Consider the following 24,189-nt stretch of genomic DNA (forward strand, 5'->3'; position numbering starts at 1 on the left):
AGAAACTGCCCCTTAATCCATTATTTCTTAAATATGTATATATTGTTACTGGGCGCAGAAGGGAACATGGCATCGCAAACGCCAGTGTTTCCAGCGTCCAGCCCCGGAGCCACCAGGGTGGCGGCTAGTGACAGCGTCTGCTTCCTTGTTACCTTGTTGCCAGGCAGACAGCTGCTTGGACACAATGTTGCTCTGCCCACTGGGCACAGAGGTTCTGGTTCCTGGGCCCGGTTTTAACAGCCAGAGGCCTGAGGTCCCAGACGTGCCAGGCGGGGCCCCGGACAGCAGCTCCGGCTGCGTTTAACGCGGCTCCACATGCGTGTGTATATTTTACAGCCCAGAAGCGCGTGTCTGACCTGGCCCAGCCGTGTCCGCCGCGGCCGCCCTGCGCTCCGCACCTCGGGAGCTGCCGCCTCCATCGAAGGACGGCCTTGGCCGTGAGCGGACGCCTGTGTGGGCCTCTCCCCGGGGGAAAAGGTTTACTTTTATGTGTTGTTTGCACGGTGTTTGTGCTCATGCTGCTCTTGGCGGTGTCGGGGGCACAGCGGTGGCTGGGGCTTGGCTGTGGGAAGAGGACTCTTGGGGTGGAAGGTAAGATGGTGCCATTTCTTGTAAAGCGCGGCTTCATGGAGATGTGATTCGCGTACGTAACGCGGGCGCGTGTGGAATGCTCGGTTCGACGGCGGTTGGTGGGCTTACAGAGCTGGGCGCCCTTCGTTCCAGGAACGTTAGGAAACTGTCATCGTCCCCCAAAGGAACTCCTTCGTATTAGCCTCACTCCCCACTTCCCCCCACCCCCCAGCCCCGGGCAGCCACCGTTCACTCTCTGTCTCTGCGGCTTAGCCCCTGCAAACCACCCCCCCCCAGGGGAGCCGCACCCCACAACCTTGCCAGGGCCCGTTCTTCCTGTGAGGAGCTGACGGGGTTCCTGTTTTCTTCATCGGGGCGCCAGGAGGCCCCCGTCCTCCCCCGGGGATAGTGAGAGAAGCCAGCCTTCACCCCTTTTGTGTGCTCCCATGCCCGTCCCTGAATCTCGCTCCCCACCCAGCGAGCCCATGTATTTCTTAACAAGGTGAAGGCGCCACATAAGGGAGAAGGGGGGTCGGGCCGGATCTGACGCTGCTGTTTCTTCATTTCTGCCCTGAGTTCAACGACGAACCCGGCTGCTGCCGGCCTCGGGCAGGGACGCCAGGGTCCACTCTGACCCGCTGAGCGGCGTCGGCTCAGGGACCCGCGACCCTGAGGGCAGCCGGAGTCCTCCTCCCTCTGACACTGTTGTCGGCGACGGCGCCCTTCACTTATTCACCCCAACTCCGGGCGGCGTGACCCCCACCCCCAGATCACAGAGGAGGTCACAGGCTCAGAGCATCCTTCTCAAGGTCACGGCGGGGAGGTCACAGGGCCAGCACTCGGACCCACGCCTGCATCTCCGAAGACTGTGGTCTCGGTTATTACACGGATACAAGCCTCTCCTCCACTTTCCTGTGTTAAAAACGTAATGAAGCAGACACAGAAAAAGCAATTCCAGTTATTGCACGGAATCTGGGAGACGAAGACACGGTAGCAGAAATAAAGTGGGAAAAAAAAAAGCCCTGAAGCTCCTCTTCCCGGAAATAAAACGGAGAAGAGGCCGCCTTATCGGTCCGCCGCTGCTTTTAATGGAGCGTATGATTTTTTTTTTCGTGGTTGCATCATATTTTGAAAGGGTGCCATTAGAAATATGACTTTTAAATTATTTTTCCAATTTTAAAAGGAGCCACAAGCGCTGTAAAGATTTTATTAAAATGGCCAGGGTCACCTCTGTGGGCGTCTTGGCTCTGTCCTCACGGGTTTTGCCCTCAGATTTCATTTTCCTCCGAAGCTAAGGTCAAGTGCTCATATTTAAGCGTAATTAACAGACGTTTCCTTGATACAAGACGATCGGATGCCTGGGGGGTGGGGGGGGGTGGAGCCCACTGGGGGGGGGGCGTGAGGGGCCCCACAGGGAGGGGAGATGAAGGACGAAAATCCAGCCCAGCCGGGCCGGGCCAGTGTGGCTCAGTGAGTAGAGTGCCAGCCTGCAGCCTGAAGGGCCTCAGGTTCGATCCCAGTGGAGGGCACGTCCCTCAGTTGTGGGCTGGATCCCCAGTCGGGGTGTATCCTGGCTGGGGCGCGTGCAGGAGGCAACCCATTGCTGTGTCTCCCCTGCATCGATGTCTCTCTCTCTGTGTCTCCCCCTCCGTCTCACTCGAGTCTAAGCAAACCAATGGGAAACCATCCTGGGGTGAGGATTCACGAAAAATACAAATATTTTTTAAAAATTCCCCCCAGTCTTGGCTCCTGGGGATGCGACGCCGGGAGGAGGCCCCGCGGCCGCACTAGCTCCAGGCGCTGGCCCCAGAGGCCCTGGGGGCGCCTCCCAGCAGGAGGCCCAGGCAGAGGGGCGGGGCCAGGTGACGGGCAGGTGCCAGGGTCAGCCCTGTGGCCAGCCCGGCCGGGGCCTGAGGATGGAGCACCAGCTCCGCTCGGACTGACCACCCCCCCCCCGGGGCTAGTGGCCCGAGGGTGTGTCCTTGCCAGCAGACGAGTGGCCTTCCCTCATGACCTTCGCCGAGGAAACGCCGCCGCCACGCTCCGCTCTCGCTCTCCCCGAAGCGGGCCCTTTCATCATAAGAAAGGAAAGCTGCGATTCCTCATTCTCGGGGATTACGGGCCATTGGCGCTGGCGTCCCCGTGTGCGGAGCCTATAAAAGTGTCCGGGCGATGAAAGCCAGAAACTGCGGGGCTGCGCACAATGGAGTGATTTTGTTTTTTATTATAAAGCAGTTTGGTTTGAGGCGACGGAGAGTGTGTGGATGTTTTAGCCGGGTTTTTTTTTCCTTCCGTCAAGGACAATGGCAGGCTGTCGGGCCCCGGCCGGTGTGGCTCAGTGCATAGAGCGTCGGCCTGCGGACCGAAGGGTCCCGGGTTCGAATGCGGTCAAAGGCCACAGGCCCGGGTTGCGGGTTCCATCCCCAGTGGGGGGCGTGCGGGAGGCAGCCGATGCATGACTCTCTCTCATCATGGATGTCTCTCGCTCCCTCTCCCTCCCCCTTCCTCTCTGAAATCAATAAAAATATATTTAAAATGAAAAGGCGGCCCCGGGGGTGCCCGACCAGCCCGTTCCGTGCCTCCGCCCCTCCCTCAGCCCCCATGTGCTTTCTCACTCGCTGTAGGACACCCATTCAGCCAACTCTCAGGCGGTTCTGGGTGAGGGTGGCTCTGTGTGTTAGTTGTAAGTCTGATGTGGTTGAGGGAGGCGGCGAGAACGGACGTTCCCTACGCCGACGTCTTGGTTCCCCTGCTGCACCGGTTGAGGCTAAAAAAAACCCAGCCGCCTTCCCCCCGGGGGGCCCACCCTGTCTCCCGTGGGCCCTGGCAGACACATGCCGTGCTCAGCCCGTGGCCACTTTGAGCAGAGGCTCCCAGACGCTGGGCTGTGAGGGGAGCGCCCGGCAGCCACCATCCTGCCTGTGAGCGGCCGGGGCTGGGGGATGTGCGAGCCCGATTGGATTTTCCATCAGCCGCCGCGTCCCCGGAGCAGCCAGATGCCCCAGGCAGAGAGATCGATGGCGAGGTAATTAAGGATCACAGAGCATCGAGGAAATGATTACGGGTTGGGGGGAGGGGGGGAAGGACCCCGTGGCCGTTCTCAGAAGCTGCAGCTCTCTGAGTGCTTTGCTGATAAACAGAAGCTCGAGGACTCCCGCGTGGGGGGAGGCGCGGGCGCACTTGGTGAGCGAAGGAATTCCAGGCGGGAGGTGAGGTGTGACTGTCACAGGCAGGAGCTGCCTTCCCGCCCAAGGTGCACGGGGGATCTCCGGATGTTTGCTGGGCGGAGAGTGAGGCTGGGGGTCGGATTTAGAAGTATCTAATGTGGATGGAAAACAACCTACTATGTGCTAAGTTCATTTCTCATGGGCTCCAGAGCACGGCTGAGCCCCACCGTCCTTCAGAGAGAAGGTTAAATTGACCCCAAATCTTTTTTTTAAAATATGTTTTTATTGATTTTTATAGAGAAAGGGGGAGAGATAGAAACATCGATTATGAGAATCACTGATTGGCTGCCTCCTGCATGCCCCCTACTGGGGATCAAGCCCGCAACCCGGGCCTGTGCCCTGCCTGGGAATCGAACCCTGACCTCCTGGTTCGTAGGTGGATGCTCAACCCCTGAGCCACACCAGCCGGGTGGAAACTGTGTTTTTAAGTGGCTCTGTTTGGGGTGTGTTGTCACGCAGCACGAATAACTGATACAAAGCTCCCGTTGTAAACGCTGAGGTGCATTTCCACACACTCATCATACGGGGCCTCCTCCCATCTCGGCGAGGGGAGCTGAGCGAGGCAAGCCCACCCCACAGCACAAACTGTCTGTTCGGTGCTGCCATTTAATCCACCTTCAGAGCCGCGGAGGCTCGGCTGCACGGCTTTGTCCGTTCGCCTACGTGCCCTGGCCCGGTATTGAGCTGTTTTGTAAAACCTTCAGATGCACGTTGCATTGTGTCCCGATCAATCGAAAAGGAACTTTCCCATCAGAGGATTCAAACAATGGGGCCTCGCAGAGCTCGGCTCTTAAAGCTTTTAGCAAATGGAGAGCCTCGGGCAGAGCACTGACGTTTATTTCTGCAGAATCGTGGGGAACGGCCACAGCGAGAGACAGGCAGGGCTGATGCAAACCCTGCAAGCCCCTGACCTGGGGTGGGGGGGGGGGAGGGGGCTCTCGGGGGAGAGTTTCTAGGTTAAGTGGCTGCGTTTACTAGTATATTCTGTGTCAGGATGGAGGGAGCAACCTGGAGAAAGCCCACAGTTTTGCAGGATCTGAATTTAAGATATATATTGAAAGAAACCTGAAGTCGAGGCCATTTATCTGATAAGCTTTATGTCCCAAAAATATTTGCCAAAGAAAGGTCTTTTGGACGGAGCCCCCAGGCCATTCATCGCCCGTGAAACCGTTTGAACTGGGTGTTTGATGACCCGTTTCCCTGTTTTAAAGCGTCATGAAGACATCCCGGAGCGGGCGGCCTGGGTTCGGAGCTCGGATTATACTTTAAAATGGACCCTCCGGGAAAACGACGGTGGCCTCTCGGCGCCGGCGGCCGTGACTCGGAGACTAAGGGAGGGTGCGGATATGAGCCGGACGCCGACCTGAGGGGTCGGAGCCGAGGGAGCCCAGGGCCTGGTCCAGCAGCGTTCCCGGGGTGTCCGTGAGGGTGTTTCTGGGGGTCAGTGGACGGAGGGAAGCAGATGCTTTCCCCTGTGGGTGGGCCTTGTCTCATCAGGTGAGGGTCTGAACAGAATTAAAAAAGTAGGGGGAGAATTCTCTCCTCTCTCTCTCTCTCTCTCTCTCTCTCTCTGTCTCCCACCCCCCTCCCTCCCTCCCCGACTGATGAGCTGAAACATCTGCATTCTCCCGCCCTCAGGGTGCTGCTCAGCCCACTGGCCTCCTGCTCAGGCCTCCGGACTCCGTGGAGAACTCACCCCATCCACCCTCAGAGCCTCTGGCTTCCACGTCAGGTGAGCCACGCCCTCATTACAGACACAAGTATGAACAGGAATGTAAATGGGAACCACCACACTGTTCACTGGCTCCCTGTCTCTGGAGAGCCCTACGGAGTCCGTGCACCAGAAGCAATTCGCCGCGGACGCTGCTCAGGCACGTGAAGGAGTGGGCGCCGGGAGGACATGCTGCTTCATTGCGATCGAGGATTGAACATTCTTCCCTTCATGCTCGCAGCCCAGGGTGTTTACGTTTCAGGAAACAGCTGTTGGAAAGGAGCTGTTAGTAGAGCTGAGAGGTTCGTCCCTGTGAGAAAGCCCGTTCGTCAGCCCACGGACGCCTTGGTAACGTCTAGTGGTCACCAGCTGTCCTTCTCCTCGGTGTGCTGGTCAGGGGGCCCTGCAGGGGTCACGCCCCCTGGGGACAGGGCTGGGCCTTCCTCCCTGACCCCGGACAGTGGGGGGCAGGTGTCTCTGTGGGGGGGGGGGGGGCAGCGTCGTGGATCCCGGATGGAGGGTCCTGTGCCCTCCCAGCCTCAGGGCTTTGCTGGCTGAGGCCAGTCAGCCACGGGCTCTCTCTCTCTCTTCCAGCCCCTTGTCCTCTGGCTGAAGGCTGTCAGCCTTCACGCACACGTAGGGAGACATCGTGCGAGTCCCCTCAGCCCTGATCGGCGTGGCTCAGAGGTTAGGGCACCGGCCGGGGCACCAAAGGGTCGCAGGTTCGAGTCCCGGTCACGGGTACGTACCTCAGTTGCAGGTTTGCGCCCTGGCCCCAGTTGAGGTGTGTGCTGGGGGCAGCCGATCGATGTGTCTCTCTCATATCGATGTTTCTCCCTCTCTCCTCCTCCCTCCATCCCTTCCACTCTCTTTAAAAATCAATAGGAAAAATATTCTCAGGTGAGGATTAACAAAAAAAAAAAAGAAGAAAGAAACAGCCCTTGCCGGTTTAGCTCAGTGGACAGAGCGTCCGTCTGGGCACCAAAAGGTGGCAGGTTCGAGCCCCGGTCGAGGGCACTTGCCTCGCGTGTGTGGGTCGAGGACATGCCTGGGGATGTCGGGAGGGTCTGGCCTCACTGCAGGCTGAGTGGTGACTCGAAGGCCCCAAAGAGGATGAAGATCCTGGCCCAGCTGAGGCCCTGGCTGACCCTGAGGGAGGAGGTGGGGACAGACGCGGAGACTCCACCGTGAAAGGCCCTGGTGGCCTGCCCACCCCTCCCCCACCCCCGGCATCCCAGCGGTCGAGGGGATGGGGGGTGTCTTTCTGGAACATGCCGTGGTCGGCAGCCTCTTCAGCGGGGCAGCCTCACCAGGTCCCGGGGCCCCTAGAGAATCGGGCGCTGGGAAGGCGGCCCTGCCCTGTCCGTGCCCCCTGGGAGCCTGTGACATAGAGTCAGGTCCCACCAGGCCAGCCTGACCCCTCACCTGTGGGGCTGGTTTGGAGCACAAGGTAGACCAGATGGACGGAGGCACGGGCCCACGTCCCCCCAGGAGAGAACGCTGGTTCCCCGCTCGGCTTGCAGCCTCGAACACATGGCTCTTCCCTTCACTTTCTTTGTATTTATGACTTTTTCTTCTTAAAAATATCTGCCTCCTTTTTCTTTGTAGTATTTTTATTGATGTCAGAGAGGAAGGGAGAAAAACATCAATATGAGAGAGAATCATGGACCAGCTGCCTCCTGCACGCCCCTGACAGGGGATGGAGCCCGCAACCCAGGCCTGTGCCCTGACCCAGAATGGAACCCTGACCTCCTGGTTCCTAGGTCGATGCTCAGCCCTGAGCCACGCGGCCGGGCTGTACGGGTGACTTTTCGTGTATTTGCTGCTCTAGTCCAACAGCCATGGTTTATGCACTCACTGCTCCGAAGGCCCCGTGTCCCACGGTGTTCACATGAGCATTTTAACAGCGACTCAAATGCCACGATGCGAGTGGAGGGCCCCTCGCCGACCTGCTTTAATACCGCGAGTCTGCAGGCTGTCCCGGCCCGGCCCCTCCTAGGGCTCTGGTTCCCGGGGACGGGCTGGTTGGCACCAAGTGGGACCCTGGGTGACAGGGAAGGTCATCGCTTTCGTGTGGCCGAGAATTCAGCCGCAAGCAGGGTTTCGAGTGGCCGTCATTTCAGGACTCGCTCTTGTGCCGCTGGGAAAGGTTGGCCCTGAAGTCCCGGTTCAGGGCCTGGGACACCCACGGGAAATGCCTGTGGGCGGGGCTGCGGAAAAACCTCGCAGAGACCAGGTCGTGGGCCTCAGGTTGGAGGCGTTTTTAATAATGAGCTTTTACCAAAAGTCCAGCAACAAAGGAAGAGTTTACTTAACAAAGTCAGACCCAGAGGCATGTAAAATAATATACAAACGCAGTGACCCCACGGTCAGGTTCACAGGTAAACTGTCCACGGCTCTTAATTACATGGATTTTGTTCAAAAGAACGGGCTCCTTCCGGCCCCGCGACGGGCCCTCCGCCCCGCGGCACCGAACGCCACACAGGACGCTCCGCACAGCTTCCAACACTCAGCCGTTCGCAGCCGAGACGGGACACACGGGCTTAACGATCTCCTGACTCACCTTCTTCATTAAAAGAAAAAGCAACGTCAACAGTTTACAAAACAAGGATGTCTGAGCAGCAGATACACGCACTCGGTGCCGGCTGTGCCGGAGGCAAGAGGAGTGGCTGGCGAGACCACGACCCAGACCCGGCGAGTCCCACGCGTCTGACCACCGACCACCGTCGCCTGAACCCCCCGTCCTCCACCACGAGTGGGTGCTTATTAATCAGGAGGAAAACAGTCACATCACACGCTCACACGTGTGTAAACCACGAAGAGGCAGCAGACACGTGGCCTCGGCCGTGCACCTCGCGTGGGCCTGGCACGGTGGCTGCAGGGGGGGCGTCTCTCCTGACGAGGAGGCCCCTGCGCTTCGGCTCCAGAGGCCCCATGAGCAGGTGAGCCACAGGAAGGCACTTGCCCGTCCGCCAGGCAGGAGGACACCATCAGGTCAGGGCGCGGACGTTCCCGGAGTTAACAGCCTGCCTCGCTCCGCACTCCGGCCAGTTCCCCCAGTGTCAGTCTCTGACCCGCTGGGACTTCAGGGTCAGGCCCGGCGGCTGCCGGGCGTCCCGGGCGTCGACGCCCTCGCGCGCTGCCGGTCGTACTTCACGGACACGAGGAGGAAGAGCAGGAGGGTGGCGCCCTGGACGGCGGCCAGGAGGAAGAAGTAGTAGTTCAGGTGGCAGCCGTTGATGTTGCCTGGAACGCAGAGGAGGCGTGAGCTGTGCCCGGGACGGCCGCAGGGTCTTATCTGTTTCAGGGGGTCCCTGCCTAGGTCAGCCCTTTCTCCTGTGGCCACAGCGGCGAAGGGTCACCCGTCCGCCATCTGGACACATGGCCTCCTCCTCAGAACCGGCGAGGGCACCGGAGCCACCGGTCCGCACCCAGGCCCCGGCGTCTGTGGGCCCTGCTGCCCAGCCCCTGCGCTGTGTGCGTCCCCCACACCTGCACGCGAGCCCCATACGCAGGCCTGTCTGTCCTCCCTGGAAGGCCAGGCCGGCCTAGAGCCGCTGAGAGGGACCCGCTGGGACTGGAGAAAGCCCGGCCTGGTCACCCCCTCCCCCAACGGGCAGCCAGTCTCCTTGTCAGCTCCCAGCGCAGGAGTCGGGGACTGAGCCCAGGACCTGGTGTGCGAGGCGCTGGTCTGAGGCCGGGCCTGTCCTGCAGAGGGCACCCTCTCTCTCTCTCTCTCAGACCCCACAGAGCAGGGGGCCAGCGCAGAAAGCCCGCTCCCAGCCCTCGGGAAAGCCGGAGGGGGGAGGGGGGGGAGCAGCCGCCTCCTCAGAGTCTGTCTGAGCCCCGGCGCCACCTGCTGGTCCAGCTGGCGGCGATGGAGCTGGTTCATTACAAAGGGCAACTATAACCTCTGCCTCTAACAGCAGAAAGGAGAACCGGCAGAAACACCGCGAAGCCCAAGTGCTGCAGACACGGAGGTGGAGGTGGCGTCTAAGGCCTGGACGTCCCGTGGACAGAGCAGCAGGTGCCGGCCGGGCTGTGGCCGAGGCGGCCGCTGGGACAGCCAGGGTCCCAGACCAGGAAGTAGCCACAGGAGACGACGTCCTGCACGGCCCCCACCACCCGGCCCCTGGACGCCGTCCTCACCCACGTCCACCGTCCGGCCCCTGGATGCCATCCTCACCCACGTCCACCACCCGGCCCCTGGATGCCGTCCTCACCCAAGTCCGTGTGGCTGCTCATCCAGCCGATGGCCGTGGTGGACACGAGCGCCAGCAGGCCCGAGCCCACAAAGGAGCCGACGCCGGAGAAGAAGAAGAACAGGCCCATGACGGCGCTCTGCATGGACTTGGGCGCGGCCGAGTACGCGAACTCCAGACCTGGGGGGGGAGGGGGCTGTGAGGCGCAGCGGGAGGGGAGGGGCGGGGCTCCAGTGCACGGGGCCCAGCGGTCACTCCTCCTGGCCCTGCCCTGCCCCTGGGCAGCCCCACCCGGCGGCCCCCAGAAGAGCCGGGCCTGCGCGGACAGGTTTATGGGGTTGATGGGGCGCAGCTGCCTCCCTGTGGGCTTCTGAGCAGGCACCACGCGCCCTCAGGTGGTGCCTGGTGAGCCCGACCGAGGAAGCCCTCCCTGTGGCCCCGGAGGAGGAAGTGCCGCACGGACGTGCTGCTGGCAGCTGCTCTCTCCTCAGCTGGACCCTGAACCACAGCCGCCCCAACACAGACGCTCTGCCCCTGTCCCCCGGCCTCTCAGGGAGGACACCACGGCTTTTATCCTCAGGACAAGACCCGGCCCCAGGCCCCAGGCCCCAGGCCCCAGGCCTCACCGGCGATGCTTGCGAATATCTCGCTGATGCCGATGAGCACGTACTGGGGCACCTGCCACCAGATGGGCAGGTCGGCGGCGAAGTACACGACGTTGCCGATGGTCTGGTTCACGGTCCTCACCCGCACGAGGTCCAGCCGCTTGCTCTCCAGGATCCCTGGAAGGACAGCGGTGACAGGCCGAGCGCTGGAGGCGCCGCTGGTTAGGGAGGCCGGCGCCGTCCGACATGGGGGGAGGGGTGCGCACGCAGGGTCTACTTAATTTTTACATTATTGCAATTTTTACTCCTCACCTGAGGACCCGTTTTCATTGATTGGGGGGGGGGGGGGGGAGACACTGATGTGAGAGTCGGCGGTCAGCTGTCTCCCTTAGGCTCCCCTACCGGGGACGGAACCGCAACCTGGGCACGTGCCCTGACCCTGAACTGAACCCAAGGCCCTTCGGTGCCGGGACCCGATGGGCAGCAGAATCACACACAGAGCACACGGTGCGAACTCCATGCAGACACGACCTCGCGTCCATCACCGGTTTCCTCGCCAACTGGCTCCGACATGGGGATGCTAACCCTGGGACCCATGTCCTGAGCCCTATGAAGCACCCCACTCGCTCCTGGGGGGGGGCTGGGGGTGTAAACCCCTTGTGGGCACACCGGGCAGTGAATTCCTGAGAACAGCGGGGCTGCAGGGTGGACTCCGGAGACCAGCGTCTCTCCTCTTGGTATAAAGCGAGGCTGTTTTCCCGCTGAATCGTTCTCAAACAGCCAAGAAGGAAAAGTGCAAAGGCACTGAGCGTCCCAACACCCGGCTCCTCACAGGAGACTCTGCAGCCGCCCGCCCGCCCGGCAGGAAGGGCTGAGAGCACAGTGCCCAGCGGGCAGCCCCTGCATCGGGGGCGCGGGAGCCCTGGGCTCTCGTCCTTCCCCTTCTTCTGTTCTAGGGGCCGGGGGGGGGGGGGGGCCTGGACCCTCCCTGCGGACACCTTCCTCCCGGGAAAGTGCACGTGGAATTCTACGTGACCGTGCAGAGGGCCCAGAGCACGCGGAGCCCCCCACGGACGCGACAAGAACCCGCAGGGAGAATCACACACCGCCCTGAACCTGTGAGATGCGCCCACGTGGCCATCGCCCCGAGCCGACGGGCCCAGCACCGCGCCTGAGTCCCCACCCCCGAGCCGACGGGCCCAGCAAAGAGCCGGCGGCCTCTTACCGGCAGCGAAGGCCGAGCACATGACGAAGAACATGCCCACGGCGATGCGCTTCAGGGAGGACGGCAGGAGGCCGTGCCGGCGCAGCACGGGGTCCACCAGCTTGTCCTTCAGCGGGATCAGCAGCAGGATGAGCACCGCGTCGAACATGGTGAGCCAGGCGGCCGGGAACTGGAGGAGGCGGACTGGGTCAGGGCGCCTGCGAGAGGCCCGGGGCGACCTCTGACCTCCTGGGGGGCTGTGCGGGGCGTCTCTACAGGGTCCGCCCTCCGGGGAAGAGGCCCAGATCAGTCCCTGGGGGCCAGGCCTGGTCCGGGAGGCGCCGCACTGGCGTTTCAGGGCATCAGGGGAGGGAGAGCCCGGTGAGCAGAGTCGTTCGTGCGTCATTAACGTTCGGCTTATACAGTGACTGACACACCAGCGGGCACGTCCTGACACAGCGAACTGCCCCTTCGGGGTGAACGCTTTGGGCTCGCTGACCGCTACCACCTGTGCAGTGTCTGCCACAGGCAGGGCCCGCGTGTCCCGCCCAGGCCGTCCTCAGGTCCCTGCCCGCTCACCGTGTTCGTTGTGGCCGTGAGGCTCGGGATTTCTGGGATCCTCAGGTGGAGACTCTGCAGGACATACGTGGTCTGCATCTGGGGTGACAGGCGGCAGCGTTAGGGGTGCGGGCGCGGCCCCACCCCCGCCACCCTGCAGCCTCTCCCTCCGGCTTGAAAACAACGGACGAGCCTACTAGCTGATCATCCTGAACTGGTCCGAGACCGACTCTGAACTCAGTCACCCACATGAGAAACCGAAGGAAAGGGGCCGGGACAGCAGAAGGGACCCGTTCCTGGCTGTTGCTTTAGAAAAAACGTCAAAGCGTTTCAATCAGCAAAAATGAGTCGGGAACTAAACAGGAGACTCCCAGACGCCAGAGACTCAAAGGAAAGGAACCTGGGGCCCGGGGCCCCGTGAGCCAGGCCACGCGGGCACCTCGCGGAGGGCAGCGCCGTCGCCACCCACCTGGAAGTACACCGTCCAGTAGGGGATCAGAGCCAGGAACACGGGCACGACCTTGACCAGGGCCCGCACGTCCTCCACGGTGTCCTCCGTGAAGGGCCCGCCCCGGGACATCTTACAGGAATCAAACAGACCGTGTTTAGAGGGCGGCTGGCAGCCTCCACTGCCTTCACTTGGGAAACAAAACGAAGGAATTAGTTTTCTCCCCCGGAACCAGGTCACACTGAAGTCTGGAGGCGGAAGAATGTACTTAAACATCACTGTGCCACCTGCGGACAGGACATCCGCGGAGGCCCCCTATTCTGAGCATCGCCGAGCCCCGAGGCGGCTGACAGAGAGCTGACAGGCACAGGGCTGCCCCGACCACGGGTGCCCGCCCAGGGCCGTCACACCAGCCAGAGCCCCCCGTGGTCAGAGCCTCCCATGGTCAGAGCCCCCCGTGGTCAGAGCCCCCCGTGGTCAGAGCCCCCCGTGGTCAGAGTCCCCCGTGGTCAGAGCCCCCCGTGGTCAGAGCCCCCCGTGGAGGAAGCTGCAGCGATGGCATCAGCCCCCCGGCCGGGTTCATATTTGGAAACTGCCGGGTTGTCTGGATTTTTAAGATCATCTATCAAATGTGGAGACTTGACACCAGGCCCCAGGGGTGGTCCACCCGCTGTTTACATAGAGGCAGTCCCCGTGCGTGATTCAGGGAGAGCCGGAGGGCACAGCTGGATCACCTGCCTGGCCGGTGACCGGCAGCAGGTAAGGGGTGCTCAGGCCTCACCTGCCCCCCCACCCCCGCCCCGCAGCTCAGCACCTGCCCCGGGTCGCAGAGCCGGGCCTGTGGGAGGAGGGAGGTCTGAGGGTCCTCTAGGCCTTTCTGCAAGGCGACCCTTTTCATCCTAAAGTGCCAAAGAGGCCTCCCAGGCGAAGGGAAATCCCAGGCGCCTGCAGGAGCCACCCCGCAGGCAGGCCAACTGTGGCTCCTTCCAGAGGACGTGGGGAAGGCACTCGCCTGCCACCCACAGCAGGAAGTGAAATCGCCGCCCTGGCTGGGCCTGGCCCTGCGGGAGCACCCAGAGGGGAGGGGCGCCGGGCAGAGCCGCTGCCTCTGGAGAACCTCCGCGTGGTCCTGTTCTGGGATCAGAACTGGGAACTGGACGTGGCCCTGACTAGGCCTGCGGGTCGGCCAGGAGCGGCGGGAACCCCCACAGGCAGCGGGAGCTGGGAAGGGCGTGTCCCGGCTCCCAGGACAGAATCAGACATGCAGACAAGCCGAGGAGGCAGGCGTGGGGTGGCTGCAGAGTGCCCGAGGGTCACCTCCGGCCCGGGGACTGACCCCATCAAGGAGGCCTGTCCTTCTCTGGGCGATGACACATCCTAGGCCTGACCGCACTGTGGTGCCGCACATCCCGGCACTGGGCACCCAGAGGGACCGGCTCCCGACGGTGCCTCATACGTCAGCCAACGACGAGTCTCTCCTTGGGTACGGCCTGGACTTACAGACCGCGTGCAGGTGCCTGGCCGTCGGGCCCACCTTCCCCAGGACGTGGACTTGTGAGGCTGCACAGGGAAGCCCCTGCACCTCTTTTCTGGCGTCCACCTCCTGCCGAGCCCGGTGGGGAGCTCGGGATCATGGCCTGTGCCCCCCGCAGGGGCTGCTTTCTGTGGGGCACAGGGAGGCGCCCACAAAGTGAGCCACGGCCTGATCTCCCACTCAAATGACTCCAAGCTCCTTATCAGAAGAGAAACGTGCAGAGCACGCCTGTCTCCGTTATCACTTCGACGTGACCGAGCAGGCGGAGCCTCCGTGCGTCAACCAGGAAGCTCACGAGGTAAAATGAACAGCCCGGCTCCAGTCAGGCCACGGTCTGTCTTCAGGACGGAGGGACACCCCGCCCAGCGCCCGCGCGGACAGGAGGTTAAGGACACGAGACACGGCCGCCCCCACCCAGCACCTGCTCAGCACCCGCAGACGCAGCAGGCGTTTCAGCTACAGGGACCGACCCGACGCTCCTGGCAAACTGGGCCTGGACGGAGACCGCGCCCTCACCCGCCGGGACCGCGGTCCACAGGTCGCTGCTGGGGGCGGCACCAGTATGCCAGGACCTTGAACACGTCGGTGAAGGCGCTGCCGTCGGGGGGCTTGGTGACGAAGACGCTCAGGCCGCAGAGGAAGGTGAGGAAGGCCACGCCGATGCAGACGGTGGGGATGGCGTAGCCGCTCACGAAGCCCACGTTCTGCTGGATGTAGGCCACGCCGCCCAGCGAGAGGAGGGCCCCCAGGTTGATGCTCCAGTAGAACCAGTTGAAGAACCGGCGCGTGGCTTCTGGGCCGCGGTCTTTAACCTGAAGGCAACGAAACAGGCGTAGAGCTGAGCGGTGGTCTTCCAGGATGAAAAACACACAGTGGGGTTTTTGTTGTTTGTTTTTTAATATTTTTTTTATTTCAGAGAAAAAGGGGGAGAGAGAAACATCAGTGATGAGAGAGAACCATGGGTCAGCTGCCTCCTGCACGCCCCCCACTGGAGATGGAGCCCGCAACCCGGGCCTGTGCCCTCACCAGGAACTGAACCGTGACCTCCTGGTTCCTGGGAGGCTGAGCCACACCGGCTGAGCCGTAGTGGGTTTATGTTAAAAAATATATTTAGGAGGAGGGTATAGGGTCAAGAGGCTAAATGGTGATGGAAAAAATCAAATTAAATGTAAAAATCTGCATATTTATATAATTACTGTTGTCATCACAGCACCATCAACATGTTTACGGCCCACTCAGGGCCCCTATAAGAAAGCACCCCCACCCCCCATCACCACACAGTCCGGACTGTGCCTCTAATTACACTTCCATCCAGCCAACCCCGGAGACAGTCTCAGAACAGCCTCTGGACACCTGCGTGGGACACCTGGCTGCTGCTTCAACACGCAGGCCGCGTGCAGACCTCCCGCTCATCACCGCGGCCTCACCACCGCGGCCGGCCCCTTCCCGGGCGGCGGCTGACCACAGCGGCACCGCTGTGCCCGGGAAATCTGGAGCAAGGAGGAAGTTGCAGGCTGACGCTGAGCCTGTCTGGGGGAGGAAGGCTCTCTGTGGCCCGCGGGGCTCCGACAGGAGAGGGAGTCCCGGGAAACTCCAACCCGATTCCTGGACCCGGGCAAACACCGGCCCCAGGGGAAGAAGAGGGGGTGTCTGGGGTGCATGCTCACACGGAGCCCAAAGCGCTGGACCGTACATGCGGGCGCAGGCCCACGGCTTCCCTTGCCGCGTGGATTTTCACGTCTCTCACGTCTCCACTCTCCCCGAGTCGCTTCCAGCCAACTTCCCTTCACAAACCCTTGGAACTCAGGAACGAAAGGCCGGGCTGGCTCATACCAGGGCCGGTCAGGCTGCCGTCTCGCGTGACAGGGTCTGGAAAAGCTGGGCTGTCTCTGCTCCGGGAACAGCTCGGAATTCTGATCCACGTGACAAACTCCTTTCTCAATACCAAGCGCGGCTCCTCACGGAGGCCCGGACAGCAGTGATGAACCGCACACAAGCAGCCTTTACGCAGGTCCAGGTCTCCTGAACCGATACTTGGGCCCGGATTGTTTACAGTGTTGGAAATTAATCTGCCAACTGCAATCAAACAGTGGCACCACCTCAAACTGAAAGTCTAAATTCTAAGTAACCTTCTCCCTCCCACGTCAGAACTGGACACGGGTCCTAGACCAAATGCTGGCGTGACTACTGAGTCAGCGATTTGTAGGGGAATTTTTATCATCTGAGACAGCTGTTCATGGCGACACAGTCATTTCAGTGTTACTAGGCTGGACTCAAAACGTTCACGCTACCCTAGAGACAGGAAAGAGGAACTGTGAGCAGAGAAGTGGTTACAGAGAAAATAAAACTAAATATATACAAAAAGTCTTTTTGTTTGGAGGGGGGCAGGGAGGGGAGCTTAAAAGGGAAGGGGCCAGTCCACGTAAAGCTACAAGGAATGCAGACACGGCTCATGGATCCAAGTGGCACTTGGTCCCGTCGACACGCTCAGATCCCCTTCAACGAAGCATAGAAATTAGCCCTCTGGGAGCCAGGCACACGCCTGAGTTTAGGATCCCACCTCACATCCTGTGTGACCTGCCAGTCAGGTTACTTAAACCTCCGCGTGTAATTCGCCGGGAAGTACTTGGGAGAGCTCAGCCCGAACGAGGCCCAGAATAGCCCGTGATTTCTGGGGAACACGCGGGCGCTGGCTCGGGCACACGGGGTCACATGCCTCGGAGCCCCGGGCGAGGAGCCGGCCGTCACTTCATATTAGTCACGTTACGTCACCGGCCCTGCCCCACGCCCAGGGACCGTGTGACCGCTGGGAGGAGACCACAGCGTCGGTCGCAGAAGCACAGAGAAGAGATGGGGGCGTGTGGCGTGAGTCCGCCAGCTGGCTGCTTTGGAAAAATTCCTTAAAGTGCCCAAGAGTGCGATTATTTCCCCTCCAGGAAAAAAAAAGTGTCGCTTGCTGTCTTTACGGTAAAATGAGCTTTTCTTCTTTCGGGTCACGATTCCAAGGCCCCGATCCAGCCGTGGAGGATGGCGTGACCTCTGGAAAAGGTCAGCGCTGGCGACGGACGGGCTGGCCGTCAGCATCAGCAACCACCCGCCCCGTCCTCAGCGGCGTCCCCTTTCCCATCACCCAGGGCTCCCGCGGCCGCCCCACGCACCGCCCACGGGTCTCCCATGGCACCCAGCACCCGAATGCCACAAAGCTCTTCTCCCCAGATGAGGAGGGCCAGGACACGACGATGGACGGTCCGAGACCGACCTGGCCTGCTTCCCGCCCCAGCCACAGCCCGTCCCCAGGCAGCCAGCCCGCCCCGGGAGTGGAGCAAGACCTGGCACAGGCACTGCCTTCTTCCTGCTCCGTGTTTTTGTAAGGACACGTGACTCACGTAAAAACACACAAACAAAAACAACTCTACCCTTGGGAACGCAGACGGAGCCACCTATTCAGAGTCCGGGGACCATCTCCACCACCGAGGACCCCGAGTTCCTCTGCCGCCACCGGACACCCCCAGGCCCCCTCTCCTGGCCCCTGGCGACCACGAGTCCACTTCTAGTCTTTGCAGCTGGCCTGCTCTGGGCATGTCACACAAGAGGGTGAACCAGGTCTCCTGTGGCCTCTGGGTCGGCTTCGCTCACTCAGCATCCTGGTCTCCCGGTCCATCCACCTGGTGGCAGGTGTCGGGGCTCCCTTCCTGTTCACGGCTGTGTAATATTCCACCACGTGGACGGGCCACGTCTGCTTTATCCGCGCATCCGTTCATCAATGTCTCCTTAACTTTCTATTTAAAAAAATGTCTGAACGGACAGAAAAGTTTAAAGAACAGCCTCTCGTACCCAGCTTCCTGCTGGCGTCACGCCCCATACAACCTGGTCTCCACCCCAGAGGTCTGCAGCTCTGCCCGAGAGGGGGCGGGCGGGGACATTTTAAGTTTTGAGGGACCTTCTGTCTGGTCGCAACTTCTCATTCCGCTCCTCGGCTGGGAGAGGCCCGGGCGCAGCTGGACGGGCAGGGCTGTTCCAGCCTCCGCCGTGGAGACAGAGTCAGAATTTCATATCACTTTCACTCTCACGAAACATGTTTTTTTCTTCCTTCCTTCCCCCTAAAAGCCCGAGACCCAGTCTTATTCTCGGCTCCAAAAACGGGAAGTCGCCCAGATTTGGCTGGCAGGCGGCAGGGGCCCGGTCTTTCGGAAACGCAATCAGATCGGACCACTCGCCGATGGAAACCCACACGCGCCTCCCGCCGCACGGAACACGGACCTCAAACTCCGTCCCGAGCCGTGCAGCGCGGGCCGCCCGCCACCTCCCTCCCCGCCCTCCTTCCTAACGCATCTGACCCGAAACCGTGTAGATATAACTTTGGGAGGTAGACGTGGTGACTGATACACTGCCGTGTTGCCACGTGACCGCTACTGTAGCCGCCGCCGCCAAGGCCGCCGCAGCAGCAACCAGGGCCCAAACCCCAGGGCCTTTGCACTTGCTGAGGTCGCGTCTGGAAGGCTCCAAGGATGCCCTGCAGGCGCCCCCGCCAAGGGCCCGGCTGCAGAAAGGAGGCGCCCCCTCCATGCAGCACCCCTTGGCCACCCACCCGGAGCCCCGCCCCGCGCCGACCCCTCCCCAGGCCCCGCCTCCACGGCCTCTGCCGGCCCAGGTGTCACCCTCGCCCCCACCCCCGCCGGCCGGCGGGCACCTGCGCTCACCTGGTCGGCGCCGAAGGGCGTGATGTTGGCCTTGACGGCGCCCACGCCCAGGCCCACGACCACGAGCGCCCCGAGCGCAGCGGGCGCGCAGTAGCGAGCGGGCGCGTCGGCGCAGGACGGCGCCGAGCAGTTGCGGCCGCGCGTGGGGTGCGGGGCCCCGCAGAGCGCGGCGCGCGTGGCGGGCGCGGCCAGCAGCGGGAAGGCCAGCATGCCGAGCAGGTAGAGCGCCAGGCTGAGCAGGATGGCGCGCGCCCGGCCGAGCCGCGCGTCGGCGAGCCAGCCGCCGAAGGGCGACACCAGGTAGGTGAGGCCCATGAAGAGCAGCAGCGCCTGGCTGGCCTGCGCGCCCTCCCAGGCGAAGCGCGGGCCGTTCAGGAACAGCACCAGGTTGGCCGTGACGCCGTAGAAGGCGGCGCGCTCCAGCAGCTCCGTCAGCAGCACCGCGGCGCACGCCAGCCGCCGGCCCGCGAAGGCCGCCCGCCGCGCGCCCAGCAGCGGCGCCCGCTCCTCCGCGCGCCCGTCCGCGCCCTCCATGCGCCCACCCGCTCGCCCGCCCGCTCCCTGGCTCCTCTCGGCTGCCTGGCGCGGCCCCGCCCGCGCCCTTCTCGCGAGACCAGCTTTCCCAGGCGCCTGGGCCCGCCCCTCGAGCGTTCTCATTGGGCGGGCTCGCCGCCGCTCAGCCCGCCGGGAACTTCCGGTACCGCCCCGGAAGTTTTCCGAACGGAGCCTCCACTTCCGCCGCCGGTGGGACCGCGGCGCGGAGGCGGCACCGGGGACCCCGGGCTTTGCGAGCGACCGCTGAGCTGGCGGTTCCGGAGCCCCGCCGGGGGGAGCCCAGGCTGCGCGCGGCGGCCCGGGGGTGCGGCGGCCTTGCAGGTCCGGGTGGCAAGGCCGGGCCTGCGCCCCGCGCCCCCTGCTGGCGCTCCTGCCCGGGCTCGTGGCGCTGCCGGGAGAGCAGATACCACGGGGCCGGGAGCGCCGCGCCGCGCCGTGCCGGGTGCCAGGTGAGCGCCCCTCTGGCCTCTGCCCTCCGCTGGGTGCCGCCTCCACCCCAGCTCCTGAGTTGTCACCAGAATGTCCCCGGAGCCCGGCCGGCGGGGCTCAGGGCTTGAGCATCGGCCTGGGAACCGGGAGGTCAGGGTTCATCCCCGGTCGGGGCACAGGCCCGGGTTGCGGGCTCGATCCCCAGCAGGGGGCGTGCAGGAGGCAGCCGGTCCATGATTCTCATCATTGATGTTTCTCTCTCTCTCTCCCTCTTCCTTCCTCTCTGAAATCAATAAAAGTGTGTGTGTTTTTTAAATAATAAAGAAATGGCCTCCCTCGCACAGCAGGTGTCTGAAGGCCAGGCAGTGCCTCCAGAGCATAGCCTTGCGGGAGCCTCTTCCCCGGGGAGCTCTCTGGGCCGGGACTTCGCCGCCAGGGCACAGGTGCCAACTGAAGTCGGAAACGTTCGCTCTGACACCCTGGCAGGGCCCTTCCTTGTGCGTCACACCCGGCCCTCGCCCCCGGCCCCTGCTCAGTGCCGAGATCAGAGAAGGCGACAGCGTGAGGTCGGAAGCCATCCGAGACCGAGCCCATTTCGGGGCCGCCGATGTCTGACATCTTTCGTGACCAAGGACGTTTCGGGGGCCGCCGATGTCTGACATCTTTCGTGCCGTTTCCACTTCTCCTTCCACAGCTGCGCCTCTCCCTCCCCCTGCAGCCCCATCTGCCTGCTCACTCTCCGTTTCCTCTAAACGCCGCCCTGCCAGCCGCCGCCACGGACCCCGCGTCTTCCCGCCGTCGCCCACCCGCTCAGTCAACAGACAGCCTCGCCCGGCCCGCTGCCCTGGCCATGACCGCGGGCACCTGCACCGCGGCCCACGTTTCTGCTCCGCCGGCTCCCAGGTCCCCACCAGGCTCCTCTGTGTGCGCCAGGCTGGGGCGCACGTCATCCGCTGTGAGGCAGCCACAGGCCCTGCCATCGAGCCGTGACGGTTCAGGGGTGGAGACATCGTATGTTCTATTTTTTAAAAAATATTTTCATTCCTTTCAGAGAGGAAGGGAGAGGGAGAGAGACACAGAAACATCCATGATGAGAGAGGATCATTGGCCGCCTCCTGCACACCCCACGCTGGGGATTGAGTCCACAACCCGCAAACCAGGCCCCTTCAGTCTGCAGGCGGGTCCTCTATCCCAGAGCAAACCGGCTCGGGCATAAGTTCTGTCTCTTTCAAGGCGTCCCTGTTGCAACACGCCTCCCTGGCTGCAGGTCGCCGAGGTGGAGGGAGAGCGAGGACGGAGCAGCTGATGCCGTGGCGCCTGGCATTCCTGGGCCCAGACCACAGCCCCGCCAGCCTGCCTTCCTGTGAGTGAGTCCGGCTCGCAGAGCAGCTCGAGTTTCGGTTTCGTGGGGGATGTGAAACCTGTGGCTGGGACGACAGCGGTTTGGACTTGCCCTTTTCTCAGGCTCTTATTTGGCCTGGTGAACAGCACCCTCTTCTGGGCCCTTTGCCCCCTGGGTCTGCAGGAAGCGGGCATTCGCCCATAGAAAGGGAGGAGGGGGGGGGGAGGGGGAGGGGGTGGACTTGAAGAAGGGCAGCTGTTCCTGTTCACGGATGTGGGACCACACCTAACAGAGCTATTTTCTCTTAACGTCTTTATTGATTTCTGAGAGAAGAAGGGAGAGGGAGAGACATTAATCGGTTGCCTCCTGCACCCCACCCCACCCCCCCCCCGCCTCCCCATTGAGTATCAAGCCTGAAACCCAGGCATGTGCCCTGACCAGGAATGGAACCGTGACCTCCTGGTTCATGGCTGGATGCTCAACCATTGAGCCACACCGGCCGGGCCTGACGGTTCTATCTTAACGACCACTTTCACAATCCCTTACAGGAATCTGAATCCACACGGAATGATGACCGGTGGTTATACATGTATTGGTTTTTGAGGTCAGGCCGTACAGAAAAGATCAAAGGAAAAGAATTGGAGGCCAAACATCATAGAATTCAGCGTATAATGATAACGGCACTTCCAGTCCGCGGGGAAGAACGGGGGACACAGGAACCTCACTGGAGTCGGCGTCTGTACGAGCACTGAGAGCAAATGATGGCAAAGACGAGGCCTCCTGAGGGGGGTGCATGTCCAAGCCTCACCCGGAAGCCCTCAAGGAGAAGTGTGTTGATTTGATTTCATACAGACTCGCAGCTACTCTGTGTAAAACAATCTCTGTGAACAGCAAACTGGAAAAAATGTCTGAAATACATACGACAAGGTTAACGTCCTTATTTGTAGAGAGTTCTTTGGGAAACGTGTGAAATGTGTTGGATAGACATTCAGGAAGCAAAACTGTCCACGTGCATGTGCGCTTGTCGGGGCGGCGGTCCCTCGTGCTCCCAGGCGCCTGCCCAGCTCGGGGAGCAGCCCCGGGAGTTTCTGGTTAATCCCTGCTGCCCTGTCCCCGGGGCCAGGAGCCCCCCACGTGACCTAGGCCAGTGGGGCAAACTGCGGCTCTTTGGCCCCTTGAGTGTGGCTCTTCCTAAGCCTTAGGAGGACCCTAATTAAGTTAATAACAGTGTACCTGCCTATATAGTTTAAGTTTAAAAAATTTGGCTCCCAAAAGAAATTTCAATCATTGTCCTGTTGATATTTGGCTCTGTTGACTAATGAGTTTGCCGACCACTGACCTAGGCCCATCCACTCCGCAGGTTTACAGCGATTGGCTCAAAGATGGGCATGTGACCCACGCTGGTCCCTGACTTAACTGGCGCGACCAGGAAAAGAACTGATTTCTCTCTCCGCTGGATCTGTCCTTCTATGGCGAGAAGCCTGGCATTGCCGGGGCCGTCGCGTGAAACCCCAGAGAGAAGCGACCCAGAAGGTGGAGGTGAGGAGAGAGACCTGGTTTCAGGGTGACCTTCCTAGGCCAAGGTTATGACGGCTTTTTTTTTATTCCTGCACATTTCATTGGTGAGCCCGTAAATCCTCTTCTTGATGAAGACAACCGAAAAAGTCCCAGCTCCGACAAGCACATACATGCACGTGTGTGTACACGGAGAACAGGAAAAGGACCAGTGCCGTGCCCGCCCCTCATGAAAACACCAGCAGAAATGTAAGACGCAAAGAGCGGGGACGTGGTTGTCACTTGAACTAAAACCTCCCAGCGGGGACCGTGTTCTGGGAAACGCTTCAGCGAGAAGCACGCCCCGCCAGTAGTTTTCTTGCAGGGCAATTAGTCACTGGCCTGAACTTGGCGCAGTTCCACTTCCTGGAATCTCAGGGCCCGCAGAGACTTGGCTACAAAACGTTCATTACGATGTTGCTTAAAGTAGCAAAACGCCTGCAAACAGCAACCTGGTGCAATTAGAAGGCATTGATTACATTGGGCGGACGCTATGTAGCTATTCAGACAGCGCTGCAGGAGCAGGGTTCTGGGCTGGGAACACCTGGCTGATGGATTGCTCTATTCGTTTCCTCTGCTGTGTAACAGATTACAGCCCCAGGAAATCGCGCAACACCCATAAATCAGCTCTCGGGTCTGCGGGCCCCAGGTGGGCATGGCACATCACATCCGGTTCTCTGCTCAGGATCTTGCAAAACGGAGATCGCACCCGGGCTCTTCCAGCCCCTGCGGTTTTGGGGAGTCTAGTTTTTTTAAGGTGAGGGTTTGAGGTGCCCATTACCTGCTGGCTGTCAGCCCGGGGCGGGGGTGGGGGGATGGGGGGGCTGCCCCCAGCCTTTGGATCCTCCAGCCTCCTTTCCAAGGAGCCCCGTCATCCCCAAAGCCACCAGCAGGGACTCTCCCTGACATCCAATCCCTTCCGTACTTTGACATCAGGAAATGCAGGTCCCTTGAAAGGGACCATTTTATTGGGTGAGACTCATCCTGCCTTAAGGGCAACTCATCTGGGAATATAATCGCCTCTGCAGATGCCCTTCCCAGCACTGAGGGATGTGAGGGATGCGTGTTTCATTCAATAAGGGAGAAGGCATCCGGCAGGAGGCAGGCCCCGAGGGGAGCGGGTTAGCGCTTTCCCACCACAACGATTAAGTTAAAAAAGAGCCAATTTCTATATATATATATATATCCTATTTTTGTAACGACAACCACAAACCCCACAGAATGAAAATCAACAAAAAACCCCGTGTCCACGTGGCAGTTACAGAAGCAGGGTGAAGAGTTCACACCGCCTCCCGGGCCTCCGCGTCCCCCCTGTAGCGGGGAGCCACCCCGTCTTGCTGGTGGGACGCTGCCGGGTGCCTGGGACAGGGCCGCCCGCGGTGAGCACCGGGAGCTTGGCGACGCGTGAAGTCGGGAAACCTGACATCAAGACTTCCCAGCGCCTCATCTCGGGGCAGTGGGTTCGGTGTCCTTTCTGAGCTCCCTCCCGTTCACTGTCGGTGCTGAACAGACCGGTTATGCAATAAAGTAAGTTAACAATTGACGAGAGG

The 24,189-nt window shown here is 61.4% G+C and overlaps 1 protein-coding gene and 1 long non-coding RNA gene across 5 annotated transcripts; one reads left to right on the plus strand and one right to left on the minus strand.

The window, feature by feature from the left end:
• Positions 1 to 7,745: 7,745 nt before the first annotated feature.
• On the minus strand, positions 7,746 to 19,296 carry SLC15A4 (solute carrier family 15 member 4). Its single transcript, XM_081114180.1, has 8 exons — positions 18,760 to 19,296; positions 14,576 to 14,871; positions 12,547 to 12,715; positions 12,099 to 12,176; positions 11,541 to 11,709; positions 10,337 to 10,492; positions 9,732 to 9,890; positions 7,746 to 8,754 (listed from the first exon to the last, which is right to left on the minus strand). The coding sequence occupies exons 1-8, from the start codon at positions 19,291 to 19,293 to the stop codon at positions 8,600 to 8,602; spliced, it is 1,716 nt and encodes a 571-aa protein (XP_080970306.1). The 5' UTR covers positions 19,294 to 19,296; the 3' UTR covers positions 7,746 to 8,599.
• On the plus strand, positions 18,859 to 24,180 carry LOC308535331. 4 transcript variants are annotated; one of them, XR_013997251.1, is made up of 6 exons: positions 18,859 to 19,059; positions 20,977 to 21,106; positions 21,634 to 22,012; positions 22,446 to 22,849; positions 23,228 to 23,396; positions 23,860 to 24,180. It is a non-coding gene; the product is annotated as an uncharacterized lncRNA (long non-coding RNA). The 4 variants fall into 4 exon arrangements; XR_013997252.1 differs by lacking the exon at positions 18,859 to 19,059 and adding an exon at positions 19,471 to 19,763; XR_013997253.1 differs by lacking the exon at positions 18,859 to 19,059 and adding an exon at positions 19,490 to 19,763 and having other exon boundaries at positions 20,462 to 21,106.
• Positions 24,181 to 24,189: the final 9 nt, after the last annotated feature.

This window comes from Myotis nattereri, assembly GCF_964212035.1.
Source record: "Myotis nattereri genome assembly, chromosome: 19".
Lineage (NCBI taxonomy): Eukaryota > Metazoa > Chordata > Mammalia > Chiroptera > Vespertilionidae > Myotis > Myotis nattereri.

What these genes read in the sequence shown, in the direction of transcription:
- SLC15A4 (XM_081114180.1), bottom strand. Translation starts at nt 19,293, where the DNA reads ATGGAGGGCGCGGACGGGCGCGCGGAGGAGCGGGCGCCGCTGCTGGGC. An exon ending in GTGCTCGGCCTTCGCTGCCG is followed by an intron (nt 10,493 to 11,540) that starts GTAAGAGGCCGC and finishes CTGTCCTTCCAG; the next exon opens with GGATCCTGGAGAGCAAGCGG. An exon ending in GATATTCGCAAGCATCGCCG is followed by an intron (nt 9,891 to 10,336) that starts GTGAGGCCTGGG and finishes CTCCCCCCCCAG; the next exon opens with GTCTGGAGTTCGCGTACTCG.